The sequence below is a fragment of the Thunnus thynnus genome, chromosome 9, assembly GCF_963924715.1.
Source record: "Thunnus thynnus chromosome 9, fThuThy2.1, whole genome shotgun sequence".
Classification (NCBI taxonomy): Eukaryota; Metazoa; Chordata; class Actinopteri; order Scombriformes; family Scombridae; genus Thunnus; species Thunnus thynnus.
The window spans coordinates 11524443-11540639 of NC_089525.1; the positions used below are offsets into that span (position 1 = coordinate 11524443).

A 16197-nucleotide genomic window follows, 5' to 3' on the forward strand; every position below is an offset into this window, starting at 1 on the left:
AGAGCAGACACATATATGCACTTTGTGTCGTGTAGGCTGATTACCTGCTGGGTCTCATCATATGTCTCCCCTTCTGGCTCCAGCATTCCCTCTCCCTGGCCCTCCATGGCCTCCTGCCCGTACTCCTCAGGCTGCATGGAGACACAGGGAGAAACACAGAGAGATGAAGAAAGATCATACGCACAGTAACAGAAGCACAGATACACATTTAGAGTGACCTGAACTTAAAGGATAAGTCAAGTCAAATTTATTTATAATCACATTTTTTTTTTTAAAAAAACAACAGTTGACCAAAGTGCTGTACGATCAAAAAAGCAAAAGCCATAAAACAACACAATAGAAACACAAAGACCAGTTTAACAGACAAAAAGACAAAGAAAGGCAACTCTCATACTGAATTAAAAGCCAAGGAATAAAGATGTGTTTTAAGATGGGATTTAAAACCAGGCAGATAAGAATGGTTATATTCTACATTGCAGAATAAATCACACAAATCCCACAAAAAGACCAAAACCAATAATCTGTTCTTTCTCTTCATATTTTCTGACCTCCCTACCCTGCCTGTGGCACTCAGCCCCAAGCCAACTGGTTCCTACTGTAGATATAAATGTTTAAAAACAGGTCACAAATATATAGTTCTATTAGTGGTCTAGTATATATGACAACAGGATGTAAATACTATATAAGATTGACTCAAAATAAACTGCAGTACTGATGTTAATCACAGTGAAGGAGAATGAAAGTGAGTGCAATAGTTTGGCTCACTGATGTATATTTAATAGTTTTTGGACAACAGGGGGGTGTGTGTGGGGAGGTCTATCACACAGATGAGTAGGCCTTTTACACAGAAGACCGTTTGACGTGTCAATGTGGAAAAGTACAGATGTAAATAATAAAATTAACGGTGGCTTTATTCCAATTAGCTGCTTCAGATTCAGAGTCCTGGATAATGTGCATGCTGGCTGATGTCACACTGTCATGACTTACTGGGACACTTAAAAAGAACAGAGCCATTGTTAATGTTATTAGAAACACCTGTACTTTCCCGACAATGACAAGTCACAATGTCTACAGTGACAAAGGCCTATAATCTCTATCAAGCTTTGGCCAAAAGGACAATACTTGTTAGTTCTTCAGCTCAGTGTTGGTTTTGGCCTTTTTGTGGCATTTATTGACAGTAAGAAAAACATATAATATCACCCTCTTATCCTTCAATATTTGAGGCCACACTGAAAATCTAATAACTTGATATCTCGACACAGTCGGTGTAAACATACTCTACGTCTTTCTGAGAGGTTGATAAAGCAGACAGTGCTCATCATCGCTGCACCTGCTAGTACGAGCCCTGAAAACAAAGCCAGTGGGTCACCACACATTTATTTTTAAACCCAGCACTAATCAAGTCAATTAGGTCGGAGAAGAACAGACCATAATCCTGCGCACTGTATTGAGCTGCTGTTATTGCTGTAAGCCCACCAACACGATTAGCATGGCCTTAAACTCTGCGCAGTGGGACACCGCCATAAAGACACATGTAATCAGACGGATCATTGCCTAAGAAAGAGTGAACATGAGAAAGACTGTTTATGTGGCTTTAACAGACGAGAAGGATAAGTTCTGTGTCTGATTGGTCACACATTTGAATTCAGTTGAGACTCAAACACAAGAGAAAACATATGAGCGCTGTTTTAAATTTCCACATACTAGCTTTAAAGACAAACAAATGCATTTTCTTCTTTTTTAAAACATCTTCAGGATACAGTTACAAAGAGTGGATATTCAGCCCAGCACAAGCTAGAAATGAATAAAAAAATGGCTCTGCACACTTGGTAACAATGCCAGCAGTTTAACAGTCTGTTGTCAGAGTGTTGAAATGAGTAGCCTTATCACTCAGATAGTGCCTTCAAGAAGCCTGTTAGAGCAGGCTGTCAAATTTACTATTAGTGAGTCAGTGGAGAGGGTCCAACTCTGAGGGATGAAGGCTTTGGACAGGATGAGGTTCCCCCTGCTTCACTGACAGTCTGACAGAGATAGACAAAATGACAGCATGCTGACAGCGCACGGTCAGGTCATTTAAGTCAAGTCAGTTTTATTTATATAGGGCCAAATCGCAATAGAAGTTATCTCAGGGCACTATTCACATAGAGCAGGTATAGACTCTTTAATTTACAGAGACCCAACATTCCCCACTCAAATTTTTGAGTTTGGTTATATGTAGATTTGCCCATCTTCTATCTTAGTGGGGAGTCAAATCTGACTCAGGTCATCAGAGGGGGGGAGGGTGCAATGATGGAATAGTTGTGTGTTGACGGGAGCTGATCATCATTTAGAGACACCTGAACATCGAAACAGCCTTATTATAGATCTGAAAGAGTGAACGCAGCTCTGTGTGCCAAGCCGAGGCCTCAGCGTAGTTTCACTTAACAAAGATTTATTTTCATTTTAAAAGATGCCAATTAGAAGTTCACTGATTTACAGTGGAGCGTTAAAGGCATTAGGGTCAGCGGCCTTATGTCCCAGCCTGGACGAAGAGGATAAGTAAATAAGTAAGTTCAAGGCATTTAACCTCTCTGTTCTGTTATATTCTTGAAAGAGAACACATTTATTCAGCTTTCTCAAAAAAAAAGCATGATCAGGTTCCCTCAGTACAGTGAATATTTGTCTTGGCAGCAGAATAAGAAAATAGATGAAATAATAAAATATTGATAATGTCATCAGGGTTTTCTCAGATTGGGCTTTTTTTTACAGAAAGCCTGCATTACAAAGTGGAGGTGTGGGGTTTGACGGGTATCACATGGGCGTTTACCAAGCAGGGAGGGCTTGAAGAAAGACACTATTGAATTGCATTATGGGAAATGTAGGCGACCCATACAGTATTAGGGTCTAAAGTCAGGATAGTTTTATAATGTTTGTCTGACAAAACAAACAATTTGAAGAAGTCTGTGTAAAGGAAAATGAGAGATTTCTTTTTAAATACATTATACATGTTAAATTCAGTTCGGATGATCTGCTGTTACTGGTGAATGGGGTCTCTGGCCAGAGGAAGAGCATTTGCAGGGCAGCACTTCACCAAAAAGCACAGCCTGAGAGGCTTTTGCTCCAAGGGTGACAGCCACAATGAAACTGCCAAGGACGTTTCAGCAGAGAAGTGAGTAATGTTAGTATAACGTAAGTGCGGCAAACTACATTGAAAAAAATGATAATTTAACATAATGATGATTGTGATGGATCGCTTGTTAACTAGTCATTTAAGTTACATTTTTACTGAAATAAGTCCACATTTACCTATAAAAAGGTGCCGAATTATACGGTGGCTCCTGGTGTTACTTCATTTTAAATACATCATCCATGTTGCTTGCCTTACACCTACAAACAAGGCCTATTTTAAATTGTGTATTTTTATACAGGAGTTAGGTATGGGCCGTGCTTTCAGCGCCTTCAGCAGACACACCTCCAGTATTTCAGAGCAGAGAATACTGCTTATTTTTACACAATTTTGAAACCCAATTTTATATACTTGGTGATTTTTTTTAATCATTAAATTTTGAAAAAAAGTCAGAACACATATTTATTATTACTTAACACAGACTTTAACTTTAGGCTATGGGACTTTGTGATGGGCATTTTTCTCTATTTTTTAACGTATTATAGACTTAACAATCATAAAATAACAATTGATAGATTAATGATAATAAAAAAAACTATTAGTAGTCGAAATCCTTGATGTAACATGAAACACCTCTCATATGATTTCACAGTTAAGGGACTACTGACTTCCTGCAGCTGTGTGTGAACACGCTTCAATACGTTATGGTCTGGTAACAGGAGCAGACTGAAGAAAAAGAAACAGTGAAAACTATCAGGAGCTGATGGTGAATGTAATGTTGTACATACATTCATGTCAGCAGGGAACTCGTCTTTCTTCACCAGGCCAGTGGCAGCAACGATGTTCCCCATCGCTCCTGTGGTCTTCTCAGCCACTGCAGAGACACACACAAACATCATGTACACACACACACACGTAACATTATCTCTGCAGATTCTGCAGACAGATTAAAAGCATGCACATGATGTTAGCCCTCTTTTGTTTCCCAACTGATTATTGTGCATAATGACCACTTACACCCACCCCCCCCCCCATCCCTATAATGAATTTACCATTTTCCAGTCAGCAGTAAATATCTTGTCTCTGTAATGAAACTGAGCTTCTTGCAACAATTAATGATGTTTAGCTTTGAAAAACATGGAAAAAAAACTCACCTGTGCCCACGCTGTCTTTGGCCTTGTTACCTGAGTTAACAAAAAAGAAATTAATTAGAAAAGGTGCAGGTTGTGAAAATAATAAACCATTTAACATTTTGCATTTTAAGATTACTCTTCTTTCATATGTGATACAGATACAGAAACGTACTACCTAACTGCTGAAGCACTACTATCATTCACTCTGAATGGAACAAACAAAAAGTCCATGCAGTCAGATTTTCAGGCAGCCTTGTACTTAAAATGCACAATTTCTGAGCGACTTGCTTTTTTTTCTCTAACCTGACACATCACACGTCATCTATGTATGCCAACATGAAGAAAAACAGAATTAATTCAAAGACAACGCAATACAGACAGAGCTATTTTTAGGCATAAGTGAGCTAGGCAGTCGACTAAGGCACCACCAGCTGGAGAGGCGCCAAAAAGGAGAAAGAATGTTTTATAATTAATTTCAGATGCCTACTTTTTTAAAAGTCTGTCAGACTGATGTGCAACACACACATTTCATTGCTTAAAACAAATCTGCTGCTCACACTGCACTAAGCACCTGATGCTGAGAGGAGACTACAGGCAGATTATGTTTCTATGAGGAGCTGAAACTTGCTGTCATAACATTAATTACAGGACAAGCAGTCAACTACATGCAGAGCAGTCATCTTACACTTTGTGAACCAAACTTCTGAAGTGATGGTGTTGATTGAATGCCTCAATATTATGAGGATGCTGAGATTTAATTGTCTTAACCATGTCCAATCCTTTCTGCCACAACAGAACCACAATGACATCATCTCTGTGTGGATATTGTAGAAAATACTATAAGAAGAAACTATAAAATATGATAGAAAAACAAAATATTCACGCAGGCCTAAAGTGGCATTATCCCTAACATGATTAAAACCAGGTTAAGACATAACAGGGACTAGTGTTCATGTGAAGTTACAAACTGACAGAATATAACACGATGACATGAAATAGACCGGAAACTGAGTTAACAACTGGATACAGCTGAATATAAAATAAAATATTATAAAAATATTAATATCATTAAAGTACAACTGCATGATCCTGACTACAGCCTCCTGTTCATAACAGCTCACACAATAAACTGTGAGATATAACTAACATGATTAACTTTGAACTGTCACTACCAACCAATTAGTTTTATATATAGGTAGTGAAGCGGTAACGTCCAAGAAAATCAGCTGAATAAGTGTCACATGTATAAGTGAACTCTTGACCACTGTGGTTGTGTAATATCTGTAAGATGATGTCTTTATAAGGATCTTATTATTTCCTTTTGTGATGATTCTCAAAGATTTTGTTTATTACTCACAGTTTGCCACAGCTATAGAGGCACAAGAGAACAATCGTGTCTGCTGCATTTGAGTTTCGTAGTACTTTTCTAGACAAAGGTTATTAAACTTTGTAGCTGCTTTAAACTACAACCACGTTATTGTTCAATTCTCTGACCTTTGGCAGACCTCATCCATCTACACTTTACTCCATCGAGCTATTTGGGCAATCTACTGTGTGCCCACTGGTCCTGGTCACTCAAGCCTTGTCATCCTCTTTACTGTGCAGCAGTCATATGCTTTATTGGTCCCTGAGGGCCTTTAAAAGCAGACTGAGGAGAGATGAAATGATGATGAAGTGCAGAACTGTCTCTACAAAAGGCGAGCCTCAAAGGAAAAAACATACATCTAAGAGATGCATCCATTTGAAAGCCTTGCTTTGGTGAAGTGCAGCAACTGAACTACAACTATAGTACTATATGGTTCTCTTTGTGAAAGGAAATTATAAGTATTAATATTATATTAATTACAAATAACAGTCCCTATTTTTAGGCTTTGTGTTCTCCAGAAAAAGAATCATAACTCCCACTGACGAATGATTGTCTGTAACATTTTCCTTTAACACAAGCTTTTATGATAATTTTTGAGAATTGTTTCAGGCTCATGTAAGTGTTAAGTGAAAGTGTAAACCTGTGTAAGAGAAAAAAAAAGATTTAAGTAATTTAGGTGGCTATTAAAGTACCTAAAAAATATTAGAACAAATGTTCCATTTTCAAAGTTAATTACTTTTTTCCTAGCTGGCGCCTGCTAGGAGAATAGCAGAGCTGCTATTTATCACTTCAGTGGTATCGACTTTTAAATTAACACAGAAAAGCGTGATGCACAACACATGAATGTAAGTTAATTTCAAAAGTAACTTCCTCTGTTAAATATATATATAAATAATTGTGAACTAAACATTGATTAGCATCAGTGATAATGATGTGATTGAAACAGATTATGTGCAGATTGTTATTTATAATGCAATTTTAGGCTGTAGCTATTGTTTGGCAAATATTAGTAAAATCTATAATTGTGTAAATTAAACTGAGACTGATATGGTTTGAGTGCAAGGTTTCACAAAAGTAATAATGTTGTTTTTAAAGCAGCATTGTATACTGTAAACACTGTAACACTTCACTGTGTCATAATGGGGTAGATTAGATACTCTATGAATGAGACTGTTAATTGTGACATTAAATGGCATCTTGTACAACAGGGTTTTCTCCTTCCTGCCTTAGTCAGGCTGACTGCTTAGCTCAGCTGGGTGGGCGGGCTGCAGCAGCAGCAGCTGTCAAAAGGTGGGTCACAGACCTATCAGATCACTCTTACCCCTCCTCCAAGAGGGGCCTTCAAGCAAATCATACGCAGCTTTCTAGGGCACCGACCACGCTCAACAAGCAGGACGCAGAAGCTCAGAGATGCCACAGTTATGCTCCTTTCCCTTTCTGCGTACCACAGGCATAAAACAAGCCGAGACATATGATAGAGAAGATTAAATGAGCCTGCACATGTTTTGACTGCAGCCTGACATGTTTAGTTCTGCTGATGAGTGACAGGGACACAGTGCTAAATACAGTATGTAGGGTAATTAGATTTCATCTTATTGCAGACACATCTGATAACTTCTCCTGATAACACCCAACATCTCATGAATTAATCCAATACACACCGTCAATGAATCAATGGTACGAGCTGGTGACTGTAAAACCAGCAGGGGTGTCACTGGAAATTTGGGCCCTCTGTAATGCTTGGCAGGCTCCAGGGCCTCAGCCCAGCTCTAGGTCGCCTGAGTCACCGAGCCCTCCCCCTCACTCACCCCTGACAGACCAACTGTAGGCTAACGAGCAGAGCTGGCTGATACGTAGGAAAGTGTTTACCACAAACATCATGGGGATGTTTGTAATGTAGATATAGAGTTGGTGAAATATATGAAATCACATGAAATAAAATAGTGATGTTCATTACACTTGAGCGCATGGTGCATGACATGGTGCATATTTAGAGCTGAAACAATTAGTTGATTAATGGATTAATTAATCAACAGACCATTAATTGACAACTATTTTGATAATTCATTTATTATTTGATTCATTTACATTACATTACTTAGTTTTAGCCTCTTAATCGTGAGCATTTGCTGCTTTTCTTTATCTTATGTAACAGTAAACTGTAAATCTTTGGTTTTTGGACAGTTGTTTACAGACCAGATGATGAATTGAAAAATCAAGATGATAATATTTAGATTAATAGATAATGACATTAATTGTTAGTTGCAGCCCTAAAATAAAACCAGAGCCTGACCTGATATATCGGTCAGCTATTGGGTGATATTGGCCTATCACAGATATATTGATATTGACATATATGTTGTCTGATATGTACCTATATATATATATAAAAGTTATATAGGCATGTATATTTGATCCTTTTTTGTTTTTTATTTATTATGAAATAATAAATAATCAAATCTTATTAAATATTAAATATTATTATTAAATTCCCAGTTTATTATTTCAGCGCACTGATGTCATTTTATACAATAAAGTTTATTGTTAAACTGTAAAATATCATGCCTCCATTACATATCTTTGTCACAAGTGTTTGATAACAACATTTGAGGGATCACTGCAAAAAATGTACATTTATGTATATATTCTGTATGTGTAACATTATCGGCCAATATGAATTTTTTTACTCCCTAATATTGGTATCAGCATCAGCACCCCAAAAATCCAGCGTCGGTCGGGCCCTAATTAAAACACATTCAGGTTCTCTAAAACACAGTCGATGTAATTTTGTTCAACATTTGAATTTATTGAGCTTGGTATTAATTATTTAGACAATAGAACTGGTTATCACTGGTTATCATGACATTAAATTTTCATTATTCCATAATGATTTGACACCATTAACGAACAATCCTGAATTACTGCCCAGCCCTACTACAGATAATTAAATTATTTATAGCACTGCCTTTAAAAGCATTATAGATATTCAACTGGAATATGACAACTGTGGAAGTTAGCTTCTTTTAATGTTATGAACACAAGATGATCAAAGAGGCTGAGACTATGTTTTGCCAGTTTCTATTTTTTTCAGGTGTCCATCTACCATCATTTTCCCTCAATATTAACAGAAGTCTGTCACGTGTGGTTATTCAAACAACGAAGTAAATCAAGAGCAATTGATGGGACTGTCTACTTCGCAACTGCACTCCAAACCATGACATAGAGTCACTAATCTGTGCAGATATCTGTAATGGTGTCTGTTACAAATTAAGCTGCACTGAAAAGGACAAAAGCAGAGGCCTTTAGTCTGTTTGTCTCCAGGAGGTGACCGCGGGGATGAGGCTGTTTTACAATCTGCTGCCGTCCAATGCACAGACATGTGGCAAGAGCTGCTCTCACCATCCTGCTGCCCCACCCCCAACCCTGCTCCCATCTCTTGCCTGTAACCCAGTCAAGTCAGGCGACAGGGCAGAAGGACATTCACAGCCTCGAATCACATCATCTACACCAAAGATAACTCCCTATCTAAGTGCATTATTATCTAAACTATTCATATTAATAGTACAGAAATGCTTATAATTTTGATATATTGGGTAAAACTGCTGATATAATTAATGACATACTGCATCAGCATGCATAAGTAAAACAAAGATATTGATCAACTGAGGGGCTGAGTGATTAATGGATTTACTGCTGCTGTAATAACCTACACTGACTTCACTATATCACAGTCTATATGGTTAAATATTGGTCATTTTAACTTGTACCGCACAGTATAGTCCAATAAAATAAATGTAGTCATACAGAGGAAGCCATGCAGCTATAATATTGTCACTGAACTGTATTACAACAGCGAACAAAGAGGTTAAAGCTACAGCTTGCTGGTTTCTTTGATGTATAAGACAAGCAGGATTCTGCTATTTATTCAGCCATTAAAGGAAGTTACTGTATAATTTAACCATTTGTTTCAGGACATATGGGAATGCTGCATGAGCCCAAGTCATAAAATATTCTCTCTGCTCCTGCGTGAAGCAGGCAATCTCACTGGGCCTGTGATATGCATTTACAGTACATAACGTGCCAACAGAGAATTGTGATCATCTTACCTACAAACATAACGCCTTCTTTAGTCTTTTCTGCTGCAACTGCGACTCCTTCCTTGGTCTTCTCTGCAGCCACAGCCATCCCCTCTTTTGCTTTAGACAAACCCTTCATAAACACATCCATCTTGGCCGAGCTACTGTGGAGACATGGACCATACATGCTGTCAGTCACCATCACTGCTGTCACTGTGTCCACATGTGGATTTTAGCTTATTTATAGGGGATGATGTCATTAAATAGCTCATGTAATTAATAGCCAGCTTCAAGTATATTGTTTCAATATATTTCTACAAACATCTGTATATTTCAGTCTATCATAGGACCATACGTCTTGGTAAAAGAAGGCAGCAACGCCTCCTGTGGTTGATCCTGACAGCTGCAGTCCAGCCATCAGGCTGTAGTAAAAACGCGCTGTTCACTCATGCATTCAACCCCCTTTTCACAACCTCCTCAATGCATTAAATATTCAAAAGCGAAAAGATTTCAATGAAATGGTTAATTGTGGAGGCGCTCATTAATTATTGCTCGCCTGTAATGCTACTCTCAGTGGCAGCGAGCTGACAGGACTGCGCCTGAGAAAAAAAGCACAGGCCTTTTTAAGGGACTACACAGTATATACTAGAAGGTGGCATTTATTGCAAGAGCTACACAATGTTGCTGGGGGAAGGGAGGCACGATCTACACTATCATATCTGCACGCATCACGGTTTTTACGTAGAACTATGTGGATGTAATCTGAGGTTGTCCGATCACACACACACACACACACACACAGGGAACATTTTCGTAAATCAGCCCCAGATGCAGCCCAGCAGCTCGGCTGGTATTCTTGCATTAGACACCAAACCATCAGAGTCCCATCCTGGATGTTTCAGGTCAAACCTTTAATTACTATACACACCAATTGAACGATTCTCACGTTTGCATCCGTCTCTAACTGAATTTCTTAGTTTTTGCGACACAGTCCGAATTGGTGATAAACTGAGATGCTTTTTCTATGAATGTGAGTTAAAAGCTTTAACTTATTTTACGCACGGTGCAAACCAGTGCCTTCCAATGACGACGCTTACATGGATTGCATGGTCCTCAAATGGTAGTAACCTCCATATGCTTAAAAAAATAACAATATAAGCGAATGCAAAGGGGGAAAATAGAGTCCTTACCTATTTACAAATCGCCTTCGACTTGTCCCCTTATGATTCTGTCGCACAGTCGAGTCAAAGTATCGTCTAAATGGGGAGATATCTTCAAATGATCACTAGGTGGGCCTTTCTCGGGATGATCTCCACCAACAGGGACGGCCCCCTTCACAGCTCGGCTGAGACTATCACGTCCCCCCCCCCCCCCCCTCTCTCCCTCCCTCACCTCCCCTCCGCCCCACCTCCACTCTCTCCACCATCACTGGCTCCCTCCACTATTGATCACCCCACATGTCAACTGGTACATCGAGCAGAATGAGTTCAACAGAGCCACAGCAGACATCTCGTTCCTTCTCTATTGCTGCAGTTTAGACCCAGTGTCCATAACGAAAAATGTAATTGGACTATATGTTATACACATATGGGAAGTGACTGCCATTTTCTTTTGTACTAAACACACAAGGATGATCAAAGAATCAAATTTTGCATGAAATTGCTCGATAAAATCCGAAAATATTCTGGTGTACAGACGATCAATTTGTGGAATTGTTATTGTTATTGTAACTTGGTCTCAAAAGGCTAGAAAATAAGGGAACATTAGCCATTTAATTAGTATTCAATCTGATGACTTCTGCAGTGTTTAATGTTTAAATCAGTGACCTATGGATTTTGGTGTAGACAATGTCCTGATGATTTGATTGTGAAAGCTGCTCAAGTAGATTTCCTTTAATATTTGGACTTTTTTGCACTATAGGCTGTTGTTAGAAAATTAATATGCAGCACTATGGATCTGGCTTACATGAGTTTGCTGTGTCTTGTAAGCCACTGCACGCTGGGCATGTATGCATGACATGATAATAAATACTTTATTCATTCATATCATTGATTACAATGTTATGGACTCATGAACACTACATTCTATTACTGTGTCTATAGGCTCTACTGATTGTGAAATTTCAATAATCAAAATAATGCTATGAGGGTTGTTTTTTTGTTTTTTAAATATGTCTTTCAGTACTTGATCCACTTGACTATGACCAGATGAATTCTTGTTGGACCCCATTTTGAATTTAACTACCACTGTCATCCCGTATTGTACTGAAAACTGCTATCACTGTTATGAATCTCATAAGATATGAGTAGATGTAATAACTGTAATGTCCCATAGTTTATTGGGCCTTTATTCTTAACTGCTACAATGAGCCAGTAGCTCATTAATTCTGCCCTCTTATAGACTTTATTCTCATGAGGAAGTGAACATTAAAGACATCTGAGTCCTATGTGGTGTGCCAATACTGACATACTACGATCTTCTTTAACCAAACATGACTGTGATCCAAGGGTGATACCATTTTGTGGAGGAGATGGGGGTGTGTTGATTTAGCATGAAGCCACATGAAGCTTGCTGTATATTGATTTTTTTTTACAAGCTAGAAGAGTAAATTGATGGTTTGAAAAGAAAAGCACGCATTTTGTTGATCGATATAATTATTGATAACCTTAATTATAATACTAGATGAGCAAATAAATATTAACATATTCTTCCAGACCATTTATTGAAACACCAGATGATTTCTGAGTTTTGTAGTTAATTGAAACTGCTGCAATCGTGTATTTTACGATTGCAGCGAACGTAGATGTCTCAGCCAATCAGAGTAGAGGATGACTACAGATCGAGTCCCGATTTCCATCTGGTAGAAGATCGAACATCCCTGCAGGTTATGTAGCTTTGATAAGGACTAAACTAGAACCTGAGAAGACCATCACATACCGATTTGCGTTATTTGTGCTGTGACTGGATACTACACATTTCCCCACCTTTCACTGAGCCGATTTACAGCCTCAGCTAAGGGTTAAATACCACCACCACCGCCTCCTCCTCCTCCTTTCCCCCCACTGTCTGACGTATGTGTAGTGACGCCATCAATGGTTGTAGTGGGCGAGTGATTGCGAAATCCTCCTTCTTCCCCCAACTCCCCCCTCCAGTTTGAGGAAATCCCAGATAGCTACCACTCCTTGAATCGTCCTGTCTCGTCTCATCTGGTCTCTGCGAGCACGAGTAGGCAGGCTGTTGCTCTGCTCATTACTGTGACAAAAAATATGACCACCATATTGTCCTAACAAAAAAATTAATACAGCTTTTATGTGCTGTAACAGCGCAAACTATAACACTCACCTCCCATGTATTAGTTTAATCAGAAGAGGAAACATGTTTTTGCTGTTGTGGGGCAGCATCGTGTCAAACAGCCTACTGAGCTTGTTTTTTTTTCATCCCTCCACCAGTTACATACTATGTGTGATTCGTGCCTTACCACTGAATCATCTTATCTCAGCCTTCAGCAGTGAATAAGGCGCTGTCCAGGGTGCTGAACGTGTGTCTCTGTCCATGGTGCTGATCTGTTGAGCCAACGTTAGACAGCCTTGCAGGGTGGGGTGCAAGTAAAAGGGGAGGTGATGTCTTCCATCAACACAGTGGAAGAAAACTCCACATACAGGTAATCCAGTCGTCTTTTAAGGAAGTACCTTCAGCTTAAATGTACAACAGATGATCTTGTTTCATCACTGACTGCTGTACTTGTAAACCGCACCTGCCCTCTTGTGGTCATTTGTAATAATGGCGACCATTTTGTATTTACAGCAGCATTTACTGAAATTGTAGCGGCTGTAAAGGAAATTAAATGCAAGAGCTGTTTGTGAGAGCGCACAATTGTGTTCTTATAATAACAACAGAGACACTCCTCAATTAGCTGTCAGCAAACATAGAGTTCTTCCACCTGAGCATTTGTAAGAATATTACTAATGCACCAAATACATGCCATTAATTATAACAACACAATTATGTTCAGTTTAACCTCATCAGGGAGAGCTCTTTGTCAAAATTAACTTGCTGAGCTCAGACTTGAGGAGCTGTCTAACTCATACTACTCTGTGCATTACACTTTAGGAATACTGAATGTTTTTTTTTTAAAAATCCTGGAAGTCTTCTATCATTTCATTGGTCTCAGTCAGTCCAACTGTGTACTAAATATAGTTTTTCAATTTAAACCATCATCTTTGTAAAGCTGGGAAGCAGTGAATTTCAGCTGGTTATAACTTTTAAAATAATGTCATTAAAATTGCAGATAATGTTACTCATAGATTATAACTAGACCATCACTTTACTGTCTTCTTTTTAATTTTAATTTCAACAAAGGTCTTGCGAAAATAAGATGCTTACAATTGTGATACCATGATGGTTAAGTAAATATTCTCTGTAAAAAAAATATGGAGTTATTTGAGCTTAAAATTGTTATTAAAACACAAATCCAGCCCAGCCCTTTGCTGAGATACATTGGGTGACTGTGCAGTTTTGCCTCTGATACTCTGCAGTCAGTTACCTGTTTCAGTCTGGCTGCTGTGTGGTTGACTTTACGTGCAACTCTATAACAACTACCGGATGCAGCTGAGCCACAGACACAGCAAGCAGGAGATTGCAGATTAATCAACATTCATCAAGTGTATGCAACTCTCTTAAAAGGAAAGGAGCTATTGTATGGCCACAAAATTGGCAGTTTTTTCAACAGGCTCCATTGTTAAAATAACTTAAAAGTTGACAAATCTAGTGATACAGTTGCTAAATTGGCCAAAATGGTGGGGGAGGTTCAAATGTGCCGCACTTGGTCTCTATCTTGTGTTGTTCTTTCTTGTTGGCTCACAAAAGACATTATACAACACAAAATACAACCCGCTTCACAGGCTGAGTAGTATTCCCTATGACAAGCAAAATGAATTCATATGTAAAAGCAGTGGAGTGCACCTTTAATTTCAACCACTGCCACACAAGAATCATTTTATCATATCGATTGACTTGGATTCCAGTTACCTTAATTCTTCCAAGAAGAATTTTCAGGTTTAGTTTATCGTGTGCCTGACATTCAAATCAGTGCATCTTTTGCTGTAACGTTAGCAGCCACATTCAGATCAATATTCGTGATGAAAGGTGGATGTCACATCTGCGGCTGGGGTGACTAATAAATGTGGGAGTTGGTGTTGAAACGGATATTAAGATCTAAGACCCATGACTCAGCTGAGATCCCTACACGGAAAGACATCTAATAAGTCTACATCATTTAATTTTATTAAAATTGAAAGAAAGCTGCAGTGCATGCTAAGAGGTACTGCATGCAAATAAGGTAACATTTTAAAATATGCAAATATTATCTTGAGTCCTAATCTTGTGATTTAAATTAGTTGAAAGAAGGCTCATTTGATCATTCACTAAATCACATGATCAATTTAACAAAACCAACATGTAAATTGATAAGTTTGTCAGTCAAGCTTATGATTTGTAGTTTTCACATTTATAACAATTTCCAAACTAATAATGAGTTAAAGTCTTTATTATTCTAATTTAAATATATGTGCATATTCATTATGAAATGGTTCTAAAGCTGATAAACGTATCAAATTACATCAATACCCCAATACCTACTTGGGATTGTCCATATTAGCCCATTTGTAATGGTTTTCTCACACACCTTCACAGACAACATCACTGAAGTTGCCTCGGGGCATCCTGGGTGCCTCAGGCTTTAGCTCACTAGCCACATAATCTATCCCCGGCCCACAGAGACCTTTGTGCATGTCATCCTCTGTCTTTCTCTTCCCACATTTCCTGTGAGGTCTCTACTGTCCAATAAGGTAAAATGCCCCCCAAAGTATTCTTATACAAGTCTCTTAGAGGTAATTATTATAGATATGTTTGCGAGACTAACCCTAAGAAATTAAAATTTCAGATTTAATGGTTAAAGTTTCTGCAACTTGAATAAAGTTCAGATTTATGGGAATCACTTATCCTAGTAAACACATCACGGTTGGATATGGTCCTGATTGGCTCCCCGCAGTGAAAAGATCCTAAAATCCTTTCAGTTAACAGCATCTTAATGAATACCACCCTGTAAAGCAGGTTTACCTTATTTCAATTAGAGGAGCTTGCTGTTTGCTGCTAATAAGGGTCCAGTGTTCAGCCTTTGAGGACTGTTTTCCAATCAATTTAACAAAACACCCTTTTACTACACTACATTAACTTGCACAACACTTTGAAGCAAATCACTCTCATCCTGAGCTGTAGTTTATTTGAAATCAAAATCATGAAAATTGAATAATATCTGCTTCTTAACTTCCAATTTTTGCAGAACATATGCCCAGTGGCCCACGGTAGAAGACGATGGTTGCACATTTTGTTTGAGAAGCAGAGCATATCTGAAGTAGTAGTAGTAGTAGTAGTAGTAGTAGTAGTGAATGCAGGTTCCACAGACTCAGCAGGCCAAAAATAAAAGTGATTCAAGCGTTATATTCAGTGAAATAAAAT

The 16197-nt window shown here is 38.4% G+C and overlaps 1 protein-coding gene across 2 annotated transcripts in view; it reads right to left on the reverse strand.

Annotated features, from left to right (window-relative positions):
* sncb (synuclein, beta) overlaps positions 1 to 16197 on the reverse strand; it is a 73721-nt gene that overhangs the window by 2301 nt on the left and 55223 nt on the right. Inside the window, exons 1-5 of one of the 2 annotated variants that reach the window (XM_067598854.1) lie at positions 10872 to 11029; positions 9712 to 9845; positions 4261 to 4290; positions 3895 to 3980; positions 45 to 131 (exon numbers count right to left, since the gene is read on the reverse strand). In XM_067598854.1, coding sequence (XP_067454955.1) covers positions 45 to 131; positions 3895 to 3980; positions 4261 to 4290; positions 9712 to 9832 — 324 coding nt within the window. In that variant the 5' untranslated portion in view covers positions 9833 to 9845; positions 10872 to 11029. Of the gene's footprint in view, positions 1 to 44; positions 132 to 3894; positions 3981 to 4260; positions 4291 to 9711; positions 9846 to 10871; positions 11030 to 16197 lie in introns of those variants that run through there. The other variant, XM_067598855.1, reaches the window with a different exon arrangement.